Raw genomic sequence first — 12,675 nt, 5'->3', positions numbered from 1 at the left:
TTATTGACCGGAAGGCGCTGGCTACTAACTTTGTAGAGGGGATGTATGGTTTAATTATATAAAACAAAAGCAGAGTAAATACACCTAACCTTTATTTACATACAATTCAAATTAAACATGTGACAAATATAAAGAACAACAAAAATATCAACAACCATTTAACATGAAAGGAGAGTGCCAGGCTCACCTAGAGCTCCTGCGGGGAAAGAGCATGGCAGAGAAACCCACGATCGTAGCTCTTACCACCCAAATATAAATACAAAACAACCGCTAACCAAAGGCATAAATTAAGAATCTTTGCTAATGATAAATAAAACTGGACTTATTTAATTTCTCACTAAATGTCATCTCACTCAAGTCTGACATACACACTTCCAAGTAAAACTGAAGAGGTTTTTGTAACAATAATAGCAACAACAACAACAACAATAATAATAATAATAGCAATAATAGTAGGGAAGGTACTGGAGTCCCATACGGGAGGCAATCCAGCTAAAGTTGAGATTTCGGGAGAACAACAACAATAATAACAATAATAATAATCATGGGTGAAAATTTTAGTAAATTCAACAACGCTTTTACGTACGTATGACATAAAGTGAGCACAAGAAATCAAAGAACAACGTAATCAAGATAAAACAAGTTAAATGTGAATGTGAAAGAAGTTGTTTTGCAATATCTGAGCAGACACGACAATATATACATATTTCAACATGTAATAAATAATGAGCAATCGTTAATAATAATTGTAACAATTTTATCTTAGAGAAATATACGCCCCTGAGCGTAAGACAATGAAGGCTAAACATATACAGAATTATTATCATGAAACATCTAGGTTTTTCGAACAACGCTATCATGACAAAAACAAGTTAGATGTGAAACAAATGAGTCGTTATTGTAATGTCTGGCAATTACGATAAGATATGTATATTTTAACATGAAATAAATAATGAGCAATCTTTAAGAATAATTATAACAATTTTACCTTAGAAAAATATATGCCCTTGAGCATAAAGCAATGGAAGCTAAACTTACAAAGAATTATTGTCATGAAACATCTATAACCATCACAATCATAAGATTATATAGAACAATTAACAACAAAGTACTTAAAGAATATTACCTGCTAACTAATACCATTTTAACCCTTTTATTTTTCACTACTTTGACACACTGCCCGCCGATCGTCTTACTACCTATCTGCACACTGTTCTCACTTCAACTGCCTATCTTCAACTATTTAGGCTTCTTTCCAGAATGCAATACCTAGGCGTATTTCTTTTTTGCGCTTCCTTCTACCAACCGTTAGTATTACTTTTTCATTGTTATACAACACTCATGTAACAGGTGACGTGAAGTTGATAAGAGAAGTACGGTTTTGCACAATATTGATGTGCTTTTCGACAATATTTGAAGAACATTCCAACAAACGGTTGATTAGGAAAAGGTTCTGCTTGTTATAGAAAATAGCAGTGAGGAAAGATTCTAAAACTAACACAATTTTATTAATTTTTGACTGTTTTTATTTAAAATAATAAATATCTAGCTAACTATCCCCATGAAGATTTATGAAAAAGTAGTGATGTTGTAGTGGATGTCGAATATTGAAAGCATAGCTTTTTAATAACCAGAAAATTCTTATTTATTATATAGAATAAAATTATAACTTCAATTCGAACATACTTTATTTTTTGTTAAAAAATAAATGTTTGTATACCAAATGCTTTTGTGCCTTTTCCAACCTATTGATGTTCGTACAATGAAATATTGTTTCGAAATAAAAATAAGGCTATTATAGAAAAAAGGGCCATTAAATGGACACAATGTATACATATTATAATTTAGTCAATACCTGCCTTTGATTAACACTCCTAGCATTTTTTCAACCTCATCCGTCTACATGAAAAAGATATAAACATGATAATTTTCTGAAACCTTTCAAAACTACGTACCTACAGGCAAATGATTTATTAAGACTTTTAGATTAAAAAAATATTTGTTTCATGTGATATTACTATAAATTTTTCTGCTTTCCACAAAAATTTTTAGAAATAGTTTCAGTTTTCAATTAATTCGTAAGTCCTACGTAAAAATTTAAAATGATTTTCTCCCAGATTACAAGATCTTGTACATTAAGAAGGATATTTTGATTTGTTTTAATTTTTTATTTCTCCGGATATTGGCAGTTAAATTTTTTAACGTTATCGTACATTATCACCGCATTGTATGATATACCAAGTGCTAGAAGCTAGACCATCAATTAATAAGGGTATAATATTTTACAAGAAAATTTTACTAATTGTCAATACGTATTACAACGTGATCGATAATGAAAAGAGTTCAAATTTCACAATTTTGTGAAAAAAAATAAGGAGTTAATAACATCTTTATGAGATTATCTATTTCGACATGAAAATTAACTGAAATTATGTACTTGAGATGAGGTAGATATATAGAAAAGGTAACTAATTAACAAAAATTGCGAAGATGTAGAAAATTTAAATAGCAAATTGCCATCAAATGTGACTCCATTGCAGGATCATAAGTATCATGTAAAATAACCGCACTACGCATTAAAAAGATATTTATTTAACATAATTGCCATATTATTACTATTTCATAAGCCTCATCTCAGCAGTTATATAAGCACCATCTGAAATACCAATAAAATATATTAGACACCTGAGTTTCATAAATGCAATAATTAGCTGAAAATTAATGTATGCATATTCGGTTCATTGCGTACCGTTGTGCCAAATTATACCCTCGCCAGTTAAGTCACATCAATTTCAATTCATAATTATTGTCATTATTTCGCTTGATTCTTCTTCCTCTATAATTAAATGGCCATCAGCTGATAAATGTCGTTTTCTATCTGCTGTTCAAATAAACATCCTCCATACCTTGTCGAATTCCATGGTGTTTGTGTTTGGTGTGAAAAAGGTAACCTTTTAACATTCAGAATATTCTGGTCTTTGTTAAACGGAGTTTCAAAAAAGGGGACTTATTTGCAAGAGTTAGGGTGCTGGAAAGATTCTCTTAGATTGTGGATTTATTACTATAATTTTTAGTTGTTGCTCTGCAGTATTAGAAGCAGCACAATCCTGAATCCTTCTTCTTTCTATACATTAACTTTTAATATTCTTTGAATTAACTGCAATGCTTGTTTCACCATCTGCTTTATTTGCTGCCTGATTTTTGTGTGCTTTTGCTCACTATCTGCTTGTTCTTGTTGCCTGCTTGTGGCTTATCTTCTAGCTTCACGACAACTTTAAAACCACTATCTGAAAGTCTGAGATACCAGGTAGAGTTCAACTAAAACCGGTTCAAAACCGATTTTCATAAACAACTCACTGAATCAATTGAAGATTAGTAATGTTGACGTAACGTTTATGGTTATTATAATATTTATTTCGAGTTTGTCTAACAGACTCCTGTTTTCAGAATTATTTTCTGTCTGTATTTTTAAACTTACTTTGGTACGAACTTTGTATGTGTTAAAAAATAAACAGTATGCGTTCTTTGCCTTGAAGAATAACAAAAAAAATAGTTCAATTGATGAAATGTCTTATATATTATTTACTTTTGCATGTATAAGTCAATTCTTTGATAACGTTTTTAAATATTCAAAGCAATAACATATTCGGCGTTGGAAATGGATTTGGACAATCCCAGTTACCCCAACCAACGCCTACGCAAGATCCCGCAACACTAGGATGTGGTACACCTCCAGCAGCTTGTCCCCAAGCGAGGTACAGGTCTTATGATGGTTCCTGTAATAATCTCAGGAATCCAGTACTTGGAACTCCAAATACTCCATACACCAGGTTATTACCTCCTAATTACGCTGATGGTAAGTAACAGAGGTTTAAAAGATAAGTTATATAAGTATTCTAATTTCAACAAATTTTCTCTAGAAGGTATACTTTACACTTAGAATTAATAGAAATAGAAAACCAGTTTTGCTGATTCTGGAATATTTTTTGTAAAATTTAAAGTCTAAGTGTATAAAGCTTTTGCTTCAGTTTAAAAGGCTAGAAGGCTTTGGAAACATCTGAATATAAAAAATTTGCCCTGCTGATTGTGATTGGTAAATAGTAGTAAGTCTGCATATAAATTATTTGTATAATTTTAAACAGAATATTGTATTTTCACAATTTTAATTACAGCAATATCAGTAATTAGCAATATTCCGTCTTGAGACATTTCCAATGTCTTCTGCATTTTTAAAAATGTACCTACGACGTTTATTTTTTGATCTCATACAAAATTTCTAGGCTTCAGAAAAATTGCCATAGCTTTTATAGTCAACATTTTTTCCAATTTCCAAGAATAACAGCTGTAGTAAGGTGCAAAATATAGAGTATGGATGTAAACATAAAATTGTATACAGCGGTCTTATTTTAAAGATGAATAATAGCTATTTATTTTCCTAAAATGAAAAATAAAAATTTTCCCTTTCAAGTTCTTGTTTTTTTAGGACATTGCAAGTATGTATTTTATTTTCCAGGTATAAGCAACCCAACCGCTGCTAGAAGTGGTAATCAACTGCCAGGAGCGCGTACTGTTAGCTTAGTTATTTATCCTGATGTTCAAGTAGAAGATCCTATATGGACTTTGAATGCTATGCAATATGGACAAATTATCACTCACGACATGAGTATGATTGCAGGAAGTACTCAAGCACGTATGTATAGATGTATTTATTTTATACTGTTTTATGCTTCTTTTAATATTAAAATGTTAATTGTATCGTCACATTTCAAGGTTGTTAACTCAAAAAATAGCGTATCTCCATTTAATTGTCTGTTATTATAAAATTAAGAAATCCGTTTTTTTTTTAAATTAAAAAGCTAACTATTAGGTATCAATCAATATTTTTTTAAAGTTTAAAATGCTAATAATCGTTAGATGTACCTAGAAATTGAAAATCTTTGTTTTTGTGGTTTTGTTTATTAGAGCCGCATCAAACGAAATGTTGTACGCCGGATGGTCAGCTGTTAGAGTTCAGCAACATACCAGAGCATTGCTTTCCAATTTTACTACCCGCTGACGATCCAGCTCATTCCCAATTTAATGCCAAATGCATGAGTTTTGTCAGAACGATTACAGATCGTGATCGTAATTGTGTAGGGGGATCACAACCTGCTGAACAGGTAAGTGCATACATCCAGAATGGTTAATTGAAATTAAGTTTATGGAAATATATTTTATTGAAATGTCAAATATGTATTATTTTCTGAAGTACATTTTTTTTAATAATGAAATTATTTACGAAATATCAAATCGGGATATCAAATAGTTTCATTTGATTTTTTGAAAAAGGATTGATTTGTCCTAAAACAATTATGAATTCTACGACCTTAACAGATTTTTCTGCAGTAATTTCTCAAAAATTAGCAATTTACGTAAGCAATTAGCATAATTTACATAATTATGAAAATTTTGAATCTATTAACTAATTAACTTAAAGTTATTGTGATTTTCCCCTAATGCTCCACTGCATATATCTATATCTTTCAAGATCCCTGGGTAATTGATCAAAAACTGTGTTTTACTTCCAATCTTAGAAGGAACGTAGTCCAGGAATTGTTTTAGTTAAACTCCATCTTCACTTAGTTCTGTGTTTGTTTTGATAAGAGGCCCCGACAATGAGATATTTGTTCCAACTTTCCTATTACACCCCGTATTTAATTTTTTGCTGTTAAGATAGAATCACAATAAGCAATCAAAGAGAAAATAGACTTGATAACTTGTACAAGAAAATTATAAAACAAAGGCAACGTTGAATTACAGTTTTATTATAGTCTAGTTTTATTTCGAAAGGTACAATTTAATAGGTGGAACACGTAATTATAGAAAACAAAATAAATTCAAGTAGTAATTTACATTGACATGTTAAAATGAGAAACCAAGACAACGCATAACAAAGTTGTGTTATGTTAGGTGTTAAAAAAATCTCTATACCTAGAAACTATATAATCTGTGGTGTCATAATGAATATCACATGAGAGAGAGATATTTCATAATTACACATAATATAAATAATTTACACATATTAAAATCTGGAGACCTAATTGTAACATTGATTTTTCTACAGCTATTATAGTGCGTAGTGTTTGCAATAACATGATTGCAATATTCGGATTAAAGACTATTAATTCAGCATATAGAAAAAATTTAAACAAAAACTTCAATACAGCACAACTCCTAAACAATAAATAACACATCCACATAATAAATCGACTTTCGGTCAGACCATGTTTATTATACTTTTTTTGGGTCGCTGAATCCGAATCCGAAGTCCATTAAACCCCATCACCTCAGGATTTTCCATAACCTCAAAAAAAAAACGATATTCTGAACAATTAAACCATATAACCTTGACTCAAGCTTCCAACGCTAAATCCAATTAACCAAATCCTACAAACATTTAACCCAATGATATCCTAACCTAACAAGCCCATGAACGCTATAACCCCTATAACCCCATAACCAAGGGAATAAATCATAGTCAATCTGCATTATTGTAAAACATCAGATAGCTGAGGACTGCTTGAAAAACCTAGTACTGAAACCCAAAATGCATCCTATACAGGGTGGTCTCAATTTTATGCAGGAAACTTCGAGGACAGATAGATCTCTTTAAAATAATAGGTGTTTGCCTTATAAACATAGGTCTAGAACGGCCTCGTTTTAGAGATACAGGGTGTTAAAGTTGTTAAAAAAAATTTTTGGTTTATATCTCCGGAATCTATTAACCGATCTTAATAAAATTTGGTACAGATAATGTAGGACAGTAGGCCTTGCATTCCCTAAAATGCGAGCTCTAGAGGTTCAACCAGTGGTGTACAACTGGACAGGGGTCGCCCTCTTTTTATAAAAAAAACCTTCGCCACTGTATTTTTTACAACATATTGTAACAGATTTATATTCTAATGCACTAAATACGTAACTTGAATTTTTTCCCTAAGATTCGCCGTTCTCAAGTTATTCATACCAATACAGTCCCCTTGTGGTAGACATTTCAAACCATAATATTACAAGAATAATAATTCAAATAGATGGTTTTCTAGAGAGTTTAGAAATTATTGGGAATTTGGATGGTAGCAAGAAGAAAGGTCCACAAACTTTATTGCGAATTATTCCGAGCCACACTTTCACAGAAAATTCGTCTTGAAAAGATCTTGTTCGAATTTTATGAGGATTGAACCTTCATCGATCCAAACTATTTTTAGTAAGAATTCTGGATTATGTTGTGACTTTAACAACCACTGACAAAAATTCAGGTGTCTCTCTGCATCTTCCGGAAGTAAATTTTGCACAGGTTGTAAATGGTACTGATTTCTACCATCTTTATGTAGAACTTTTCAAATTTTCGATTTACTCATCCCGAGTTGCCGAGACGTTTTTTAATCCAAAAAGATGAAAGCGACGAGTGTAAAGAATTTTGTTGAAGTGATTACAAATTGCACTTACTTTTAAGCATAAACATAAATACTATTGTAATATTATGGATAGAAGTATCTGCCACAAGGGTGTATTGGTATGAATAACTTGAGAACGGTGAAATTTACGGAAAAAATTCAAGTTACCTATTTTACGTATTTTGTGCATTAGAATATAAATCCGTTACAATAACTTGTAAAAAATATAGTGGCGTAGGTTTTTCTTATAAAAAAGGGGTGATCCTGTCCAGTTGTACACCACTGGTTGAACCTTTAGAGCTAATATTTTAGGTAATGCAAGGCCTACAGTCATACATTATCTATATCAAATTTTATTGAGATCGGTTAATAGATTCCGGAGATATAAACAAAAAATTTAATTTTTTTAACAACTTCAACATCCTGTATCTCTAAAACGAGGCCGTTCCAGTGCTATTATTTTAAAGAGATCTATCTGCCCTTGAAGTTTCCTGCATAAAATTCGGACCACCCTGTATATTGATCTAGTCATTTCACATGTCCGGTATTTTGATCTAGTCAGTCTAGTAATATAATTATTTGGGTTATCTATTGTTATCCTTTTTTTTCAAAAGCTCTTATGAGAGCTATATTATGTACGAAATCCGATCGCTCAACAACCTAGTGTTGTACATCGGGTAATGTTAGGACCGACGATCCTGCCAATTAATGTTATAAAAAACAACTAGATCGACTGTAACACTCGGTTCTTTGGTGATTGGGACCAAAGTACAAAGTAATGAAGTTGTGGTTAGGGAATCGTGGGGTTATGAATTGTAAGGTCATGGGGGTTTTGGGGTTTGAGTGCATATGTTTTTAAGATATCCTCAACCACGTTAACGTTTAACCATAGTACAGATATGATTTGTTAGTTATGGGGTTATGAGGTTGTGAAGTTACGGGGTTATGGACCGGAAAGTCGATTTCTGTTTAAGTAGAGGATATGGCCGCCGAGATATCCGAGATACTTCGTATATGAATTCTATGACTACGTTTAACCAAAAATGACTCTATTTACCATTCTTGAATCTCCAACGGTTCTTGAAATATTGGGGTTAGAAGTTGCCAGGTGGTATGGGTAGTTGATAAAGAATAAATTACATTGTTGTGACTAGAGAGCTGTCCATCGATTTGGATACGTTTCATTGAGGAAATTAGTGACACCTCTTCCATAATAGGACAGAGCACCATCATGTAAAAAGAACATCGTCCTTCTGATTTGAAGAGGAATGTCCTGAAGTAGTAGAGGTTCTCCAAAAAAGCCCTATATCTCGCCGCTCAAATTGTCCTTGAAGAAATGTGGTCCGAACTTCATTATTAATTATTCCAGCCCAAACATCTTTGAAAATAGGTTTCTCTAATAACATGAGGGTTTTCGATTGCCCACACATGATCGTCGAAATTTATGACTCCATCTCTTGTAAATGTAGTTTTATCATAGAAAATGGTTCTTGAAAGAGTATCCAGATGATTGCTCCACAATTCACAAAAGACGAATTCTTTAGGGAAGATCCGTGGGGAAAAGTTCTTGTACTGGTTGGTAATGATAAGGATGCAGTCCGCTTTCTCACAGTGTCTTGATCAGCGATCCTACTTTGTCCAGTAAGTACAGAAATTGTTCATGTACTAGTACCAATGTCATTTTCAACAAACTCAAGCACTTCTTCAGCATTGTTTCTTCGCATAACTTCTCTTTTGTAAGTCGGTTTAGGGAACGGACCTGTTAATCGAATAATTGTGAAGGTTCCATTCAACGTTCGCTTGTTTGGAAGACGGCGGCCGCGGTTTGGATATCGTCGTTGATATTTCCTGAGGCGGTGGTACCACCGTTGAAATATTCATACACGAAAATCATGTCCGCGTATTCCAGCTGTCAATGATGACAATTAACGAACTGACAATCAACAATTTTTTCTAATCCCAACCAAGTTGCTAATTATTAAATTATCTAGCTCTCTAGATACAACAATGTAATTTACTCTTTAGTAACTACCCATACGATCTGGCAACTTCAAATCCCAATATTTCAAGAACTGTTGGGAATTCGGGAAAAATGAATAGAATCATTTTTGCTTAAAATTAGTCATATAATTCATATACGAAGTATCTCAGATACCTCGGTAGCCATCCTGTTAATAAGGTGTCAGTATTGACACAGATAATATCTGAAATGTACTAACTTTTAATAGAACAGAATTAAACTGAGCATGTCTCTAGAAAAGCAAAGTTAATAATTTTATGGAGAATTTTTCTACAGCGTAATCTCGTTGATATAAAGTACAGTTTAGGATTATTTTACCAAAAAGATATATCTAGTTGTATTTTCGAAAATAATAATACACATATCAGTTGTCTGAATACACTAAATAGCACCTTATTCGAATAAATAATTTTGTGAAAATAAGGACCATACTTTGTAATATGTAAAAACTAAATCAAACAATGTTATCGTTAGTTTTTATATAAACTATTTTTAGTTAACAGCTGTAAACCACTATTTGGATCTATCAATTGTTTATGGAAATACCGACCAAGTGAACCAACAAGTAAGACAGTTCCAAGGTGGTCGCCTTCGTGTGGATACAAGACGCGGGCAGCAGTGGCCACCACGTTCTTTAAATGCATCAGGAGTGTGTACAATACAAAATCCAGTAGAAGCCTGTTATCTTGGAGGTAGATATCTTATGCTATATACTATATAAATATAATACTGTATTATATCAAATTTATGTTTTTCTTAAAGTATTTGAGGGTTGCTTTCGGTGTGCAGCAAAATAAAACTCTCTCTCAACGGTAAATAAGAATATTTTTATTGAAAACCAAGTGTACAGAAAAAGATGTGTTGTCGGGGCGAGCGTTCGCTGGAGAGTCTTTGTGTGGAGTCGCTCGCAGGTATAAGTATCTGGTCCTTGGCGCCAATCTGCCGTGGTCCGCTTCCGGGAACCATATCCCGCGTTGCACATTGTTTCTTGTCGCTTGCAACAGCTAGGCAGTCCGTCGTCAGGCTGGCGCTCTTGACATAATACTTAAAATGGGCCACTCGCCAGGCATGCGTACCCTCATATTTATTTAATCGTCAATTTTTATACCATTCCCTTGAAAGTCCCCCTGTGATATTATTCGCTTATGTCAACGTAGTTTCCAGTTCGAGAAACACTGGTGGAACTCCTCTTTACGTGGCGTCTTGAGCATGGTTTGCGATTTTGCGTTCAGTTAATCTATTATTGAAAAATGTTGTCCTTTCAGTATCCTTTTGAGTTTGGAATATAGGAAAAAGTCACAAGGGTCATGTCCGGAGAATAGGGTGGTTGCGGCATCATAACGGTGTTGTGTTTCGCCAAGAACTCTTGGATAAGGAAAGCTGTATGCGCCAGTGCGATGTCGTGGTGCAAAATCTACGAGTTGTTTCGTGTTCTTATCGTTTTATCATGATTGCCTCACGCAAATTGGGCAGAACTTGTAGGTAGTACCTACTCCTTGATAATAAGACGATATGGTAGTGAAAATTCGTGACAAAGTATTCCATTGTAGTCGAAGAAAATGGTAAGATGGACATTTGACTAGATCTCGTCTCATCTCTGATGTCTTCTTGGTCTTGAAAACACTTGCACCATTGATAAACTCATGGCTGTGACATAGTATAGTCACCAAAGGTCATCATGTAAGATATATAAAACAAATCAGTTCATTAATTTTCTCTAATCACTTCCAAAATTGACATACACATAATATTTGATTATGAAAGCTCCCCTTTTTTATGAAATTTGAAATCTATTTTTCAATCGATGAGGATATTCATGATATAAGAAGGAATATTAAGAAGGAGTACTCCAAGCTGATCAAATATAAAAAATATTTGTATGACAGATCTGTTGTTTCTGGCTTGGCTGCTGCTAGTGATCAGAATGTGTTCTGGAAGACGCTAAGAAGACTTCGTACCAATATTAAGTTTACATCTCTTCCTATTTCAGTTCGGGAATAATTCTTTGAAGATGTTTATCCTCAGAGGATAGTTGACAGTACACTATTTTTTGACACTAAAGATCCGATTCTTGATGTACAAAACAATGGCAAATCCCCTGGTGTAGACGAAATATCCTATGAATTCCTTAAAAATTTACCTCAGATGGCGGTTATATCTATGTACTGTATATAATCAAATTCTTGATGATGGCAACACACCTTTAACTTGGTCAAGTGCGATTCTAACAATGCTTCATAAAAAAGGGCCTACTGATAATCCTTCTAATTATCGCAGTATTGTATGGGTTAATTGCCTTGCTAAAGTTCTCACTAGTATTTTACTTTCTCGACTAACGATTTGGTGTGATTTACCGTACGCCCTACCTGAGTGTCAGTCCGATTTTAGAAAAATCGAAGTTGTATTGACAATGTCTATGTTCCCACTTCGCTCATACATCTCCAATTAAGATTAGAAGGCCGTAAAATCTTTGCTGTTTTTATTGACTTTAGAAGAGCGTTTGACTCTGTTGACCACGTTCTACTTTGGTCTAAGTTGTTTCATAGGGGTATTAGCTCTACTTTTATGAGGTTATTGAGAAACTTGTATAACAATGCTCGTGTCCGAGTAAAATCTGGTGACAACTTTTCCAAAGAGTTTGACGTCACAGGAGTTTTGCAGGGTGAATCTCTAAGTCCAATTTTATTTTCACTTTTCATTGCTGATATTGAGGATTTTTGTAGATCCAATGGTGCAATGGGCCTTAATGTTGACAATTTTAATGACATTCTAATGTTGTTATACGCAGATGACTTAGTAATCATTGTTGTTTCCTGATTATATATTATATTGATGTATTCGCTTATTTTCAGGTGACGCTAGGATTAATCAAAATCCTCAACTCACACTGTTACAAATTGTCCTTCTAAGGGAGCACAACAGAATCGCAGACGTACTCCAAAAGTTGAACCCGCATTGGGATGATGAAACCATTTTCCAGGAAGCAAGAAAAATAAATATAGGTCAACATCAGCAAATTTCTTATTACGAATGGCTTCCGATATTTATTGGATTGGAAAATTCTTTAAAAAATAAGATACTGTATCAGACCAGAAATTTTGTAAACGATTACGATGAAACTGTGAATCCAACGGTTCTAAATGAACATGCCACCGCTGCGTTTAGATATTTCCATTCTTTGATAGCAGGGAATTTAGAGTAAGTAAAAAAATATATTGTGTTCCC

At 33.3% G+C, this 12,675-nt stretch overlaps 1 protein-coding gene across 1 annotated transcript in view; it reads left to right on the top strand.

Annotated features, from left to right (window-relative positions):
* The window catches only part of LOC108914103 (peroxidase), a 46,209-nt gene that overhangs the window by 31,023 nt on the left and 2,511 nt on the right, over window positions 1–12,675 (top strand). Inside the window, exons 3-7 of the mRNA XM_018719818.1 lie at window positions 3,636–3,856; window positions 4,514–4,690; window positions 4,963–5,159; window positions 9,947–10,142; window positions 12,303–12,648. Coding sequence (XP_018575334.1) covers window positions 3,636–3,856; window positions 4,514–4,690; window positions 4,963–5,159; window positions 9,947–10,142; window positions 12,303–12,648 — 1,137 coding nt within the window. The remainder of the gene's footprint in view (window positions 1–3,635; window positions 3,857–4,513; window positions 4,691–4,962; window positions 5,160–9,946; window positions 10,143–12,302; window positions 12,649–12,675) is intronic.

The sequence above is a fragment of the Anoplophora glabripennis genome, unplaced genomic scaffold (genome assembly GCF_000390285.2).
Source record: "Anoplophora glabripennis isolate ALB-LARVAE unplaced genomic scaffold, Agla_2.0 scaffold704, whole genome shotgun sequence".
NCBI lineage: Eukaryota > Metazoa > Arthropoda > Insecta > Coleoptera > Cerambycidae > Anoplophora > Anoplophora glabripennis.
Note: the sequence above shows the minus strand (reverse complement) of the source record. Positions and strands in the feature narration are given on the sequence as shown.